The sequence below is a fragment of the Salvia miltiorrhiza genome, chromosome 4 (genome assembly GCF_028751815.1).
Source record: "Salvia miltiorrhiza cultivar Shanhuang (shh) chromosome 4, IMPLAD_Smil_shh, whole genome shotgun sequence".
In the NCBI taxonomy this organism is placed as follows: Eukaryota; Viridiplantae; Streptophyta; class Magnoliopsida; order Lamiales; family Lamiaceae; genus Salvia; species Salvia miltiorrhiza.
In genome coordinates, this window is record NC_080390.1 from 24575335 (window position 1) to 24590835 (window position 15501).

The 15501-nt window shown below is 32.7% G+C and overlaps 1 protein-coding gene across 1 annotated transcript; it reads right to left on the minus strand.

Moving 5' to 3' along the window:
- Positions 1-3761: 3761 nt before the first annotated feature.
- LOC131019525 (AT-hook motif nuclear-localized protein 15-like) lies at positions 3762-5477 on the minus strand. The gene has a single exon (XM_057948071.1). It carries the CDS (start codon positions 4872-4874, stop codon positions 4044-4046), a length of 831 nt encoding a protein of 276 aa, XP_057804054.1. The 5' UTR covers positions 4875-5477; the 3' UTR covers positions 3762-4043.
- Positions 5478-15501: the final 10024 nt, after the last annotated feature.

The window sequence follows — 15501 nt, forward strand, 5'->3', positions numbered from 1 at the left end:
ATCGGAACCACCATCACTCCGCCCCTCCTCTTCCTTCCTCTTCCCCCAATTACTCGAATCGCCAGCCCTAGAACACCCTGATTCCCGATTGAAGCTCCCTAACGGCGCGGCTGCTCGTCTCTGGAACCATCGCCGTAAAATCTGAAACCACCGCCGAGCTTATTCCGGTGGAGCTCACGAATTCGCCGATCAAATATCAGATCGGAGAGAATTTTAGTTCCCTTGAGCCGCTCCTCCAATCGTCGCGGCTTCTTCAACCCCTTGACTAACAATCACTACCGCCTGACCATCCCCGAAGCCTCCCACAACCGCCGCCGCGCCGGATCGTCGCTCGGCTGGCTGGTTCTCACTCATCGAGAAGAAAGAGAGTGGAGAGAGAGATGAGAGAAAGAAGAGAATGAGAAAGAGAGAGAATGCACAGACCTAGAGAGAGACCTAGAGAGAGAAAGAGGGGAGAGAGAATTGGAGAAAAAATGGCTAATTTTTATGTTTTTAATGTTAGGGGTATTTCTGACATTTTGCACAAAAATTGGCCATTTTTTAATGTTTTTATTTCATGGGCCAAATTTTAATTTTACTATATGAAAGTGGCCTTCTATGAAAGTCCATGTTATTTTTTATATTTTTGAAGTTCGTGCCATTTTAACAAATTACTCTAAAGTTTTGGCTATTTTTTGTATTTTTTAAAGTTCGAGCCATTTTTACAAATAAATTCAAAATGCATGCCATTTTTTATATCTTTTAAGGATCAAGCCATTTTTAAAAATGACTCTAAAATTCAGACCACAAATTATATATCCCAATAATTAATGTGTCAACATAATACATAAAGTTTAAACTAAAAGACGTATCAAAGAAATTTCCTTATTTCCAAATTAATATCGAGCAGATGCTCAAATTAAGTAGGTAGAATATATTTCCACAATTGTATATGACGCAATAATAATACCATCATACAATTCTTACGGGACATTTATCTTACATGATTGATAAGATATATGATTGAGTATTTTTATCCTTAATAATAAGATTTCTTCAATCTCATCATTTCAATGGGATAAGAATCAAGATTAGCTTAAATGATATAAATAATCAAGGGCATTATCTCAAAGTTTCAATCCATCGAAGTAAACAAAAGATTACTTTGAAGGATTAGCCTTGATAGATAAAAATGGTAAGATTAATCTCTTGTAAATTTTAATTAATTGAACTTTGGAATATCCCAAGGTCATTGATTACTTCTATTATTTAAGTTAATTTTACTTTATTCTTATCCTATCGGGTTTGCCGAAGACATTCAATTCATTCGGTATGGCCAAATATGGAAATATAAAATGGTAGGATTGGAAAAATCCTGCTACTGAGGATAAAAAATACTTAATAATGCATCTTATCAATCATTATATGATACGGTTTGAGATTATTGTTATCTCTTTGATTCATGGTCCTATGTGGATTAATGATATAATTTTATTTTATTTTCTTGCGATCCTACATCTCTTTGCAGTAATTTCAACATGGAAATTTCTCTCAATATGAAAATTTGAACTAAACATAGGAATTTTTCATAAATTATAGTAATATTTTCTTTATTTCTTTTTCTTTTTTTATTCTTATTTTATGTTTCTTTTTCCTAAAATATGCTTATTAGTTAATAAGAAAATATTCAATACACATATCAAATTAAAGATTGTGGCAAGAGTTTTAATTTGATATGTAATATGTAAATAATAGATTTAAAATAAGAAAGTTATACAAGTTAAAAGTTTCAAATAATATGAGTAGCATACATTCTTACTATATATTTTTGTGATGAGAACAAGCAGTAAAATCACTTTTTACACATCAAATTTAAATGTAAAGTTCTAATATATATAATATTGTTTTGTTTATTATGACTATAAACACAACTAAAATGATTATCCATCAAATTTAAACGAGTTACACACTAATTATAATTATGTAAAATAAATGCTCTTTAATTAGTATGATGATTTTATCAATATTAATCTGGTAATTCGTCATTCAATATTGAGCTGATCACGAGTGATAATGGTAAACATATAGATTAACATTATTTGCATGCACTCTCTTAAAAAAAACATTATATGCGTGCATATCTATTAGACCATTAATGTGACAAAATCATCACAGCTCTCACCAGCGCGCAGCATCTACCATATTATTTACGGCAAAAACCATTCACAAAGAATTGGTTGCAAATCAGGTGATTTGCACCCGCATTAATTCAGACCCTAACTCATATTCCGACCTAAATCTATATCTTAATTCAAATTATATAAATGAAATTATTCGATTATATAAATGACACTGTTTATAATTGACACTATTTAATTATATAAATGATATTATAATATTTTAAATATTATAGTGTCATTTGTATAATTGAATAGTATTAATTATGGGTAGTGTCATTTGTATAATCGAATAATGTTATTTACACGATTAGTGTCAATTATACACAGTTTCATTTACAATGTTATTGTATCTTTTATACACATTGTCATTTGTATAACCAAATAGTGTCAATTACAGGCAATCGAATAATATATATCATTTATACGATTCAGAGCAGAATACGGATTAAGATCTGAATGCGGGTGCAACCCGATCGAACGGTGCAATCGGTTGCACCCAAAACCACCTCAAATCCATTTATAACCAAGCTTGTGGCTAGGGATACCAACAAAAAAAAATTTACCATACTGACATGCTATTAATTAGAACAGTTGCAAACACAAATTTAATTATCAAGCATATCAGCCAAAATTTTCTACAGTATCTATTAATTAGAACAGTTGCAAAGAGGACCTAATGGTGAGTTATTTTGACGAAAAAGATGGAAAATATATATATTTTCATTAATTTTCACTTTTTTATATATTTATAGAGTGGATAATTTTTGTCGGACAAAATAAAAAAATTTGGACAGGTCTTTTTCTTATTTTTTTGCTCCAGTATAAAATATTAGTGATGTGATAATATTTTTTCATATTTTTCACCAAAAATATAAGATAAAAAAGACAAAGTTCGCTAAAATTTGATAAAACTTTCAAATTTTTCCTTATTTCTGTTTTTCAAATGATAAATTGCAATAAAATAGAACGGACTCTAAAAACTTCATAATCTGAGCTCAGCTTAGAGATTAATCTTACAAATATCCGTCAAGTTTAACAAGTCGAGCTCATTATAATCCGATGGTTCCATACATAACATAAAAGTAGTGCACCAAAATCAAAACAAGGGGTATAAGCAATAAGCAAGGTCTTGAAGTAATTTAGCTTTCAGAAGAAAAATAAATAAATATTGGCTAGCTAGTGTGATTTGCTTGTGATGTAATTCATCTTCACATGCTTAAATAGTTATAATTAAATAGCCGAATATAATGGAAACCTAATTAATCTTTTTCAACTATATATCAAAGATTATCTAATTAACGATCGCTTCTATTAAGGCCAAAATTGTAGTGGTCAACAGAACTTACCTATAATACACCAACTTTGGTAATTTGGAGATAAAGTCGACTAGAAAGCAAAAATCTTTCAAATCAAGTTGCTTGCATTAGTCCAAAATAAAATCAAGTTGCAAGACCTGCAGCACTTATTATTGCAGTAAAATTCCACATGAACCACTACGATGTGATCGCAAATAATCACAATAATCATTCAACTTTCCTCCCAATTTTAGCCCAGACAAAATCCTTATTAGCAGATACCAACACCAACACCAACACCAACACATACATCACCCAAAAAGTTTAAAAATTTAAACTAACTTACACATTAAAAAAAAAAAAAAAGTACTAAAAATTATCAAGCTAATTATTGATCCCTAACTTACACATTCAAAAAACAAAGAGTAAAATTTATCAAAGCTAAAATTGATCCCTTCTTGTGTGAGGAGTGGCACAAATTAGAGTTAAACGTAAAACCTAATGAGAAAAGCCATGTATTTTACAAGGAAGAATTTCTGACCTTGCTTCATGATTCCTATGCTTACAACTTACTTCCACTACCGCCGCCTTAGAAAGACGGAGGGAGGCGCGGCGCAGCCCAAAACACGTCGTGCGGCATTTGTCCGTTGGGGAGCAAATTCGACGCTACATTATTATACATAGCCGCGGACGACGGTGGCGGTTGATCAGCCGGCTGCGGTTGCATCCCTTCTCCAGCGGCGCCGTCGTCCTCCAGCGGCAACCGCTCGTAGGTAGCGTTCGTGAACGTCGCGGCGATCACCATCACCGGCCCCGACGCCAACAATGCGCCGACCACCGGGCCGCCGACGACCTGCCCCCGGCTGCCGGCAAGGTAGACCGTCAATCCGGTGGACCCCGGCGGCGACGGCGACGGCAGAAACGCCCCCGATAGCGACAGTATCTCGAATCTCCCGCTGAGATTCAGCACGCCGCCGGGGGCGTCGGGCTGGCGGAGCGTGACATTGGTGACGACGCCGCTGCCGCTGAGGACGGAGACGCCGAAGTGGCGGCGGTGCGCGAAGGTGGCGATGCTCTCGAGGACGTCGCTGCCGCTGGCGATCTCGAGGACGTGGCTGCGGAGGGCGTTGGCGCTCTCCTTGGTGATGACGATGGGGGCCCTGGGCTTGTTCTTCGACCCAGGGGGGCGGCCCCGGGGGCGCCGGCCCCCGGAGGCCGACGACGGCTCCGAGATCTCGATGTCGCCGGCGGGGTTCTGCCCCTCCTCGCCGTCGTCGTTAGGGTTGCTCCCGCTGCTATTCGACGCGTTATTCAACGCATCGTGATCCTCGACTGAGTTTCTCAGGTGGAGCGACGGCGGCGCCGCTGATGATGACATCGGATTCATCGCCACATTCCCCGCCCACCACCTGTTGGCCATGTGTATCGATTGGTTGATTTTCTCTCTCTAAAAAATTGCCGGCTTTTTTTACTTCTTCTTTGTCCGATGCAGGGAAGAAAGATGAAATCCAAATTCCTATCTCTTTCTTAGAATCTCTCTTTCTATATATGCATATAAACTCTAGAAATACAATCCTATCTGAAGTAGAAAAGTCACAAGGATAATAGGACTAGAAGTTGTATAAATAAGGAAAACCTTTGAGAAACCAAATCGGACCTTATTTATTTGACCTGCCCCTTTTGTACATGGATAATTTTTGGTTTGGCGAAATTTACTATTATTGAAGTTACTGAACAGAAAGAAATGTGGAAGGGGAGGAAGCAAAGTTATAAAGAGAGTGAGTCAGTGTGAACGGGGGTAACTAGGGTTGCTCTCTCTCTCTCTCTCTCTAGAATTGGGAGAGAGGATGAATGATATTTGGCAGGAAGTAGTTAAAAAGTAAGTGCGAGAAGAGGGTAGGTGTCGCAGAGAGAGAGAGAGGTATTTGGCAACCGATGCTAGCCCTTTCAAAGCATAAAGGGTCGGTCAGACCACCATCAGCTTATCATCTTGGGCTGCTGACCCTGCGCTCCCCATTCTCTCTCTCTCTTCCAATGTTTTCTTTACTTGGATGCGTTTTTATTTCATAAACAAACTTATTTTAAGAAAATAAAAGATTAAAATTAATTATCACACTTGAGTAAGTTTTAAATTTTTCTACTTCATTCTCTTCGGGTGTACTTCAAAAGTGTGCGTCACTTTTAATGATGCAAATTTTAGATAAATATATTGGGAGTGGAGAAAAAAATTTGTATTATTATAATATTATTCGGTAGGATACCTAATGTCTAAAAATAAAACATGTGTATTTTTGTAAGACGTATCAAAATGACAAAAAATACATATTTTTGTGTGACGAAAGAAATATTTTTTAGAATGAAAAAAATAAAAAGAGGAAATGAGTTGTCTATAGTAATATACATATGTTTTTTTATTATTATTAAAGATGTTCTTTCCCTTTACATTTGTGATGATTCTGAATCTCCCATCAATTAATTTGAGTAAAAACGTCTTATCAATTGAGTTGCACTCATTGTCCATATAATATGGGGCATTTTCTTTGATGAAAAAGGCAAAACATATATTTTCATAATTTTCCCACTCTTTTCTCATATTTTGTAGAGTGGGTAATTTTTCCTAACCAATGTGGGAAAAAAATTCAAGCAACCATTTTTTCTTTCTTTCATTTCAATACATGATAATATTATCATGTGATATTAATATAATAATATTTTTTTCATGTTTTTCATCCTAGAGTACATGAGATATATAATGAAAGTGATGTGATATAACTTTCTCATCTTTTCTTATCCCTCATGATATTATCATAAATTATAATGAAAATGATGAAAAATTAGCTATATGTACTTCTTGATATCTTGACCATGAGAAATAATTTATTTTATAAAACATATGAAAAGAATGAAAATATAATTTATTTTATAAAACATGTTAAAAGAGTGAAAATAATGTGAAAATACATATGTTTTCAACTCTTTCCCATGAAAGAGGACGCACAATTTTTGTTTTCATATCAGGCTGCTGCGTTTATTTTGATGGATAAATTTATCATTGGAAAATGAAGAATAACAAAAATTTATGCTTTCAAATGTCTCCTTTCTTTTCCAACATTTTACATAAAAGAGAAATTTACTATTTTTCCTTTCTTATTTTCACTTAAAGGATGGATAATATTATCCACTCAAAAATGGAGGAATAACATTATTCATCATTGAAGTGAAAATAAGGAAGAAAAAATAGTGAACATCTCTGTTATGTCAAATGTTGGGATATCATTTTTTAATGATAAATTTATCCATCAAAGTAAACGAATGTCAAAGAAAATAAATTGCAAGCTCTAGTCTAGTTATAGTACCACCGAAATGTGTCACATTGAATGCAATGTTTCAATTTATCTCTCCTATAGTTTATAGCATAAAAGCATATTTAAGGGAAATGTATGTAAATTGTTGGGGTGGGGCAGCGAGACAAGCTTGGCCGTCTCTGTCGGATGGGTATCAAAATCAAATGCCAATGCAATGTCTCACTCTCAACCCTCAGTTTTAGTGTCACCCAATTAGATTGCCACGCCGAATTTTCTACAGTAGAAAATAAATTATACACGTCCGTTTGGAAATTGATAAATTATTATGTTTATCTATAAATTATTGTGTTTGTCTGTAGATTATATTTTCTTTTTTAGTCATCCCATATTTTGATATCTATTTCTATTTTTAGTAAAAATAGGTGGAAGGTGAGACTCTTATTCTACTCACAACATATACAATCAATTTATTAAAACTCATATCACTCTCAAATGAATACTAAAAGTCGGGACGGAAGAGTACTCACTTCGATATAAATATATGAAATCTATCCACTTCCAAATTATCCAATCAAAATAATACATTACTGTACGAGATAATTCATTTTTATTATTATTATTAATGTTAAGGATAACAGAAAATGATAGATTCAATATATTTACATATGATCAAAATAGATATTTTCAAAATATTGTTTATTAAAATTTGGTGATTTGAAATTTCACCCTAAATTATTGTCAGTATTTGTAGGGGTGAGCAAAATAATCAAAATCGAATAATAGAACTGATCCAAACCGAAATATTAAAATATTGTTCTATTTTTCGATTTAGTTCGGTTTTATTTTTCAAAAGAAATCGGTTTTTGGGTTCAATTCAGTTTGGTTCTGTAAAAAATAAATTATATTTATTTAATACTTCATCCGTCCCACTTATCTTGAGACATTTTTTTATTTGACAAAATTTTTATCCTTTATTCGCATTTTCACATTTTAGTTTCTTAAATCCTGTGCCCAAAATTTTTGTCTCAAGATAGATGAGATAGAGACAGTAATATATATATATATATATATATATACACACACATATACTTTATATATATATATATATACACACACATATACTTTATGTATATAAATATATATACATATTGATATACATATTGATATATAATTTTGATATTAAATATAATTTAATTTTACCTTTTTCTTATTTTTCTTCGATTTTTCGGCTTATTTCAATTTTTCAATTTGGTTCGATTTTTATGCTAAAAAATTCATTTTTTTGGTTCAATTTCGATTTTATTTAAAATCAAATATAAATTTGATTGGTTTTGTTTTAGCAAAAAGTCGAACCGAAAACCGAATACATACTCCTAGATATTTGTTTTAAACACTAAAGGGTGTGTTCTCTTTAATGATTTCCTTTTTTTTCACACGTTCTCTTAGTTGAAAATTTTTTCTTGGGTAAGAAGGAAAGTTTTTTCCTAAATAGCCCATTTTCCCACATTTTCACTCCAATTCATGATAATATTATCACAAGTTATATGCATGCTAACATTGTATATTTTTATGATCTTTCAATTTTACTATTAAAATATATACTCCCTCCGTCCCAATAATAACATCCCAAATTTTCTTTTTGGGCATCCCATTTATAATGTCCCAATCCAAATAAGGAAATAATTTACTTTATATACTCTATCTAAATCTCTTCTCATTTACTTTATCTCCCTCTCAATTTTTCACTACTTTCTTTATCTTTGTCCTCATTTTACTTTATAGTATTTCTCTTACTTTATCTACATTTTCTTAATTTACGTGCCTCATTTTTTTGGACATTATTATTGAAAAGAAGGGAGTCCAGTTTAACTCTTCTTTTTATATTTCTCCTGTACTCTCTCTCTTCATAATATTTTCATATATTTTTCAGAAAAAAGAACATGAGATAAAAAGAGTGGGAAACACTAAAATGTAATTAAAATTTTTCATCTTTTGTTTTTCTACTTTTTTTTTAATGATAAACTTACAACCAAAGATAACACACCCTCAATATTATATAAATATGATCCATATCCTTCAATGGAGGAGTCTATACCCGAGGAAGTAGAGCATATCTTTCATGCTACAAGGTGTAGGGTGCACGATTTTGAAGCTTGCATTCTGCGGTTTTCGAAGCATATAAATGTGAAGTTATATCTCGCACAATTACACGAGTTTAGAGAGATAAATGTGATGAAAAGCGTGTTGATGGAAAAGAATCAGCCAAAGCGAATACTAGTTAAAATGAATTAATAAAAAAGTTATGTTAAAATCGCAACAGTCAAGATCACATAATTGAGAAACGAAGCTAGCTAATGGAGCTCTAACTAAATTTGACAGACTCCATAATTTCAATGTTGCAGAAACAAGTACAATGTTGTAAGTGACAGAAGTAGTAAAATGCCGAAAATGACATTACACGGATCTTAACGGGAAAAAAATTCAATGCCACGTAGAATCCAACTTTGAATGGATGGTACTATTTATTGTCTCTTCCAATAAAAACCCCAAGATTTGCAACAAAGATTACCAGAACTGCTACGTAATCAAACTCACAATCGCTCCACACTTTCAATCATTCAAAAGTCATTGTAACCAATGGGAAACACATAGCTCAAATGAATCTCTGTTCAAGTGCTCTTATACCCCTTTTGTCACAACTCAATAGGTTAGAAGGCATGGACACGAATATTAAGTAACAAATAGTTTATAATAAAGTAGGAAGAGAAAACAACTTTTTTATGGTATATTTGTCAAAAAAAAAATATGAGAGATAAATGATAATATTATTTTTTAAAGTGAAAATAGATAATTATTTGTGGGCCACAATGGCATTTGATTTAAATAATAAGCTATGCAGGTGTTTGTTATGTATTGATTTTCCGATTCAAGAAATGACCTATTGAAACGAAACGTCCAATTAAGGAAACATGGCCTATTAAATTGGGACCGAGGGAGTACGAGTTATCTTCATTTGAGATTCCGACATACGTTTCTCATTAGATTTTAAGAGATTTTTCTTTGTATATCCAAACCTTAGAATTGACCAAACGAAATTCGCAATCACTGTTTTTAATTGTAATAGTTTGCTCCTAATTGGAATTAAATTTTCAAACACTCACCCTTTCTATAAGAAGGTAGGATTGTTTGTTAGAAGTAGAACGCAAGTAAGCATCATTTGTTTGCTATTTGAAAGAAAGTAAGATTTTTCGATCCTGACCAATTATCTCGTAGATTAGTTCAAGGTTATTGAACTGATTAGCTGACTTGCAACTTTAGAACAAAAAATTCTAAGGCTAGTTGGATTCACATGTAGATATAGAAGGAGTTTTTTCAAATCACATAAAAGTACTGTATACATTTAAATTCTACTTTTAATATCAAAGTATTGAACTATCATCATATAAACAACAAGAACTTCAACATAGTCATCAGCACACCTTCATGACTTGCACCTAAACTGACTAATCACCTGAGTTGATAAAGTTTTTATTCAAAGATTTTTTAAGTAACAAATGTGAGTAACTTAATCACAACTCTTCTGCACTCTGGTTTAGTTATATGCTCAACTAATAAGTTACCAGTTGTCAATAGGTTAGCTAATCGACCTTATGTTTAATAAGACAAACTAGTTAGACAACGTCATCTCACTCATTGCGTGCTAATCTGAGTCACCTGAAGCTAGCTGACAAGTCCTATCATTAGTTAAATTGAAAAAACAATGGAAAATTTTATAATTAATGTATTAGCCTCTATACACCATTATTTACTCGCTCGGACAAACAATGATAAAGTTAATCTGCCTACATACTTATTGTTGAGATTGTCGATACACTCTCGTTACAAATTTTTGAAATTTGTTAGCTTCGTTTTGAGATATTGTTTTTAACATACTCCCTCTGTCTTCAAAAACTAGTCCCAGAAGAGGACAACACAAATTTTAATAAAAGTTGTTGAGTGCATTGTGAATGAATAAAGGGACTCGTCTAAAAGGTAGTGGTATTAATAATGATAATTAATTGTATCATGAGTGGAGAAAAAACCCCCATCATGTGCTAGAATAGTAAATAAGTTGATATATTGAGGGTGAGTAATATATTGTGGGATAGTATCTATAAATGAAAATAAATTATTTTTTATGAGCGTACCAAAATGGCAAGAATAGACTACTTTTTAGATACGGATGGAGTATTATTTAATCAATTGTAATTTTCAATATCATAGTGAATCTGTCATGAGGCAATCGCAAATCTATATAGTATCCAAGTCTTAGATAATAAGTAATACTCCCTCCGTCCCACGAATCTTAACACGTCTGATTTCGACACGAAAATTAAGGAATTGTAGATTAGTGTTTTAAGTGTGTAGATAATAAAGTATAAAAATGATAAAGTAGGAGAGAGAAGGTAATAAAGTAGAAGAGAGAAGATAATAAATAAAGTAGGGGAGAGAAAGGTAATTAAGAACCCTTATTGTTTAGCTAATGGTTACTATATTTAAAAACGTGTCAAGATTCGTGGGACGGCCCAAAAAGGAATACGTGTTAAAATTTGTGGGATGGAGGGAGTACCTATTTTCATTCGTTTATATTGTTTATCAAATATATGCAATGTTTACTTTTTAGGTTTAATAAACAAAATTTGAATGATAAAAGGGTAGAATAACCACAAAATATGCATACAATTTATTAAATTCGATTTTATTAAAAGAAAAAGAAAAAACCTAGGAACCCTTGAGAGCACAAAAGAGCAGACTATAGGCCGAGCCTCATTAAAACCCCTTTAAGGAAAATCCAATGGGAAAAACCTTAAAAGGGAAAAAGAGTACTCGTCTAAAGACAAACCACTACAAAAAACGCTAAAAACAAGAGAAGAACGGCCAGACAGGAAGGAGAAACTTTGGGAGCTCCGGCCTAACTATCGCCCCCAAGTATCCCCGGAAACCTTCCTGATAAAATATGCATACAATCAAATACAACAATGTATATTTTTAACTTAAAAATGCATAAAGTAAATTCAAAAGTTTTATAATTTAATTTTTTGAACTTATCTCCTTCTAATTTAATGAATTTTATCATGCAGTCAGAGTATATCCATATTTTTTTATGTTTAATGTTAAACTTAAAACATAAATATAGTTAAACATATAAAGGCATTAAACTTAAAACATAAATATAGTTAAACATAAAAAGGCATATTATTGAACATAAAATTATAAGATAAATTCAAAAAAATTACACTTTTCTAGATTTGATCTCTTCTTACTTCAACTGAACATTATAATTCAATCAAAGTATATCCATATTTATAATAAAACTCAGAGGTATGCTAGAAATTAGGGATATGCCAATTTAGATCAAGATTCATGGGTTGAACCAAATAAATTTAAAAAAATTAAAGTTAAAGTTAAATTTTTATAACTTAAGTTGAAAACAAAACGAGTTAAATCAGTTAAACTGATTGGGTCTGCGGGTTAGATGGACAGACCCGATGGGTTTAGGAGTTGAATCGACGATCTATGATTAAGCAAAGCAATATTTCATTCTTGTAGTAACCACCACTTGAGACCCCATTTTTTGCTTTCTCCATCGCTTTAGAGCATCCACATTGGTCGGCTCATAGGGTTTACTCGAGTTAGCCCCAAGTGATGAGCCGACCGATGCAGCCTCACCCGACTCGAGCTGCGGTTCATATGGATGAACCGGGGTCATCTACCCTTTTCCCCCTATGCGTTACCTGGAGAAGTTCAACAGCACATAGAGGAGAAGAAAAATGGAGGAGAAGAAGAAGAAGATGAAACGTTTGAGAGAGAGAGAGAAATAGGGTTTTGAGTGGGCTTTTAAAATTAGTTTGGGTTTTTAAAATTAGTTTGGGCTTTGCTAAACATTAAAATGATCTATATAATTATTTAATTGTTTTAATTTTTAGTTTTTTTTAATCAATTTAATTTTAATAATTTAAATTAATGTAATTTTAATTTAAGGAAATGTTATATTTAAAAATGGTGTCATTTAAATTAAATTAATGTAATTTAGATTAATGCAATTAAATGAAAAATGCAAAAATAAGAACTAATGGATATGAGCCAGCAGGATGAGTCAGATTAATGCAGGACATTGGCTTATAAGTGGTCCCGAATGTGGAGCTAACAATTGACTCAATAGATGTGGATGCTCTTAGACAGTAATCACATACCTCTATCATGATATTAATATTCAAAGGTTTTTGATTTGAGTAAGAATAACATACATTTTTATGAAATACAAGGATATCAAGTGAATAAAAAATAGCCAATGAGGCTTTGCTCTAGTGGCAGAGCTGAGACACCCAAAGACTCTCTTTTGTGAGAGGTCTTGGGTTCAATTCCGCCAGCGTGAGGTGATGTTTTCCCACTTTAGGTGGTGTTGTATTCCCACCTGCATGCGGTGTTGTATTATTTGGTGTTGAGGTCCAACACGCACGACGTTTCTCGCCTGCGTGCGGTGATGTTTTCCCACCGTTTAGGTGGTGGTGGGGTCTCGTCTGCGTACAGGTTGCATAATTAATTATATTCATATACCTCTTGTAATTTCAAAACAAAAAAGTGAATAAAAAATGGACATATAATACTCTCCCTCATCCCCATAAAAGTGTGCATGATTGTTGATGATAAAATTTTTAATAAATGTTAGGTGAGTGTTATAAGTGGAAGGAGCCCACTGTTATTAGTACAAGAAAAGTTCAAAAAAGAAAAGTATACACTCTTGTGGAATGTCTCAAAATGATAAAAAATGCATACTCTTATGGTACGAAAAGAGTATGATTATGTGATGTTATCTTATAAGGTTATAGGTGTTTCCTATCAATTGAATAATTTCGTAACAGAACTATATGTCATTATTTTCATAGGTTTAAATGAAATGTGGAATAATTTCTTCTTTAATACAAGGACTAGTTAAAAATTGTTGATTCTGGTACTCCCTTCGTCCCACGATATTTCTTTTCGGATTGTCCCGTGAAACTTGAGCACTTTTCTTATAAGGCAAAAGTTTTTCCCTTCATTCGTCTTTTTACTTTTTCACCTACCACACTTATCACATAAAATACTAACTCCTTAAAATATGTGCCAAAAAGAAATTGCTCAAGCTTCGCGGGACAGAAGGAATAATATTATCAAGAAAAAAAATATTTAAAGAGATTATTTTTTTTGGTAAGCTTTCTAATTCGACTGGTCTGATGAATAAAGATGTCAAAAAAGCCCGAAACAGGTAGGTCGACCCGAATAGACCGATAAAAAAGGAGGGTTAGGGCTGAAAATTTTAGCTCGATTTTTTTTTGCCCGAATGGTGCGAACCGAAAATAGTCCGAGCCCGATAGGGTTGGCTCGAAAATCGAGTGGGTTGGCCCGATTAACCAAACACTTTCTTAATAATTAATTTTTAAACTTTAATACTTTACTTTTTAATTCGATAATAACATTTTGATGCTTGTAGAATATATTTTTGTTTTTTCCAACGGTTAATAACAAACATCTATGATATAAAAGTCAAAGAAAGATAGGCATTTATGTTAAATTTATGTACAATTTTTATCGAAAACGAAGTTAAAGTTAGATATTATGTAAACTTACGTTAAAATAACACTAATTTTTGTATCTAAAACAAGGCGAAATATCTCAATTTAAAAAACACGACATATTTTTTATTACAAGAATATGGTTATCTATAAAAAAAATTAAACATATAAAAAAATCGTAAACTTGTGGGCACAAACGGGCTAGCCCGAAACCGAGTGGGTTAGGGTTATGGTCGAAAAATTTTAGCTCAAAAAATAAAAAAACCGACTAGCCCGAACCAAAAATAACTCGAGACCGAATGCACTGACCTGAAACTGAGTGGGTTGGCCCGATTGACATCCCTAGTGACGAATTAGCTTGAAATACGAGAGTTTAAGATTAGAATTCAGAAAAAATATTAGTCCGAATAATCTGACAACTCGATTAGGTTAGCTCAAACTCGAGTGTATTGAATCGATTAACATCCCTACTAAACACCATGGGATCGAAAAAGGGGTGGGGTTATGATTCAAAGAAAATTTATATTTCTGACGTCTCGGACGAGTGTGCCCACTTATTTCAAGCATGAATTCTAAAAATGTTACTCCCTCCGTCCCACGAATCTTAACACGTTTTCTGTTTTGGACCGTCCCACGAATCTTGACACATTTCCAAATAAGGTAATAATTATTACATTCTCTCTCCTACTTTATCACTTTTATACTTTATTAACTACACACTTAAAACATTAATCTACAACTCCTTAATTCTCGTGCCGAAATCAAACGTGTCAAGATTCGTGGGACGGAGAGAGTAGTTGATAGTGTGTTGTGAGTAGAAAATGGCACATATTATTTATAGTGTTGTTATTGGAGACTAGAAAGTATGCACACTCTTATAGGATAGATGAGAATAACAAAGTGTGTACATTCTTGTGGAACGAATGAAAAATTATTTATTTTTAAACTATTTTTCATTTAATGTAATTTTGTCTCTCACTCTAAAAATGAATAAAATTAATATATATTTAAAGTCATGGATATTATATTTTGTGGCTTTTCACTATCCTTAATTATTTACGCTTTATATATTTCAATGCTATTACTGAATACTTTTTTACTCAACAACTTAATTATAGTAGAATTTATACTACTCTTTCTGTCCTATCGA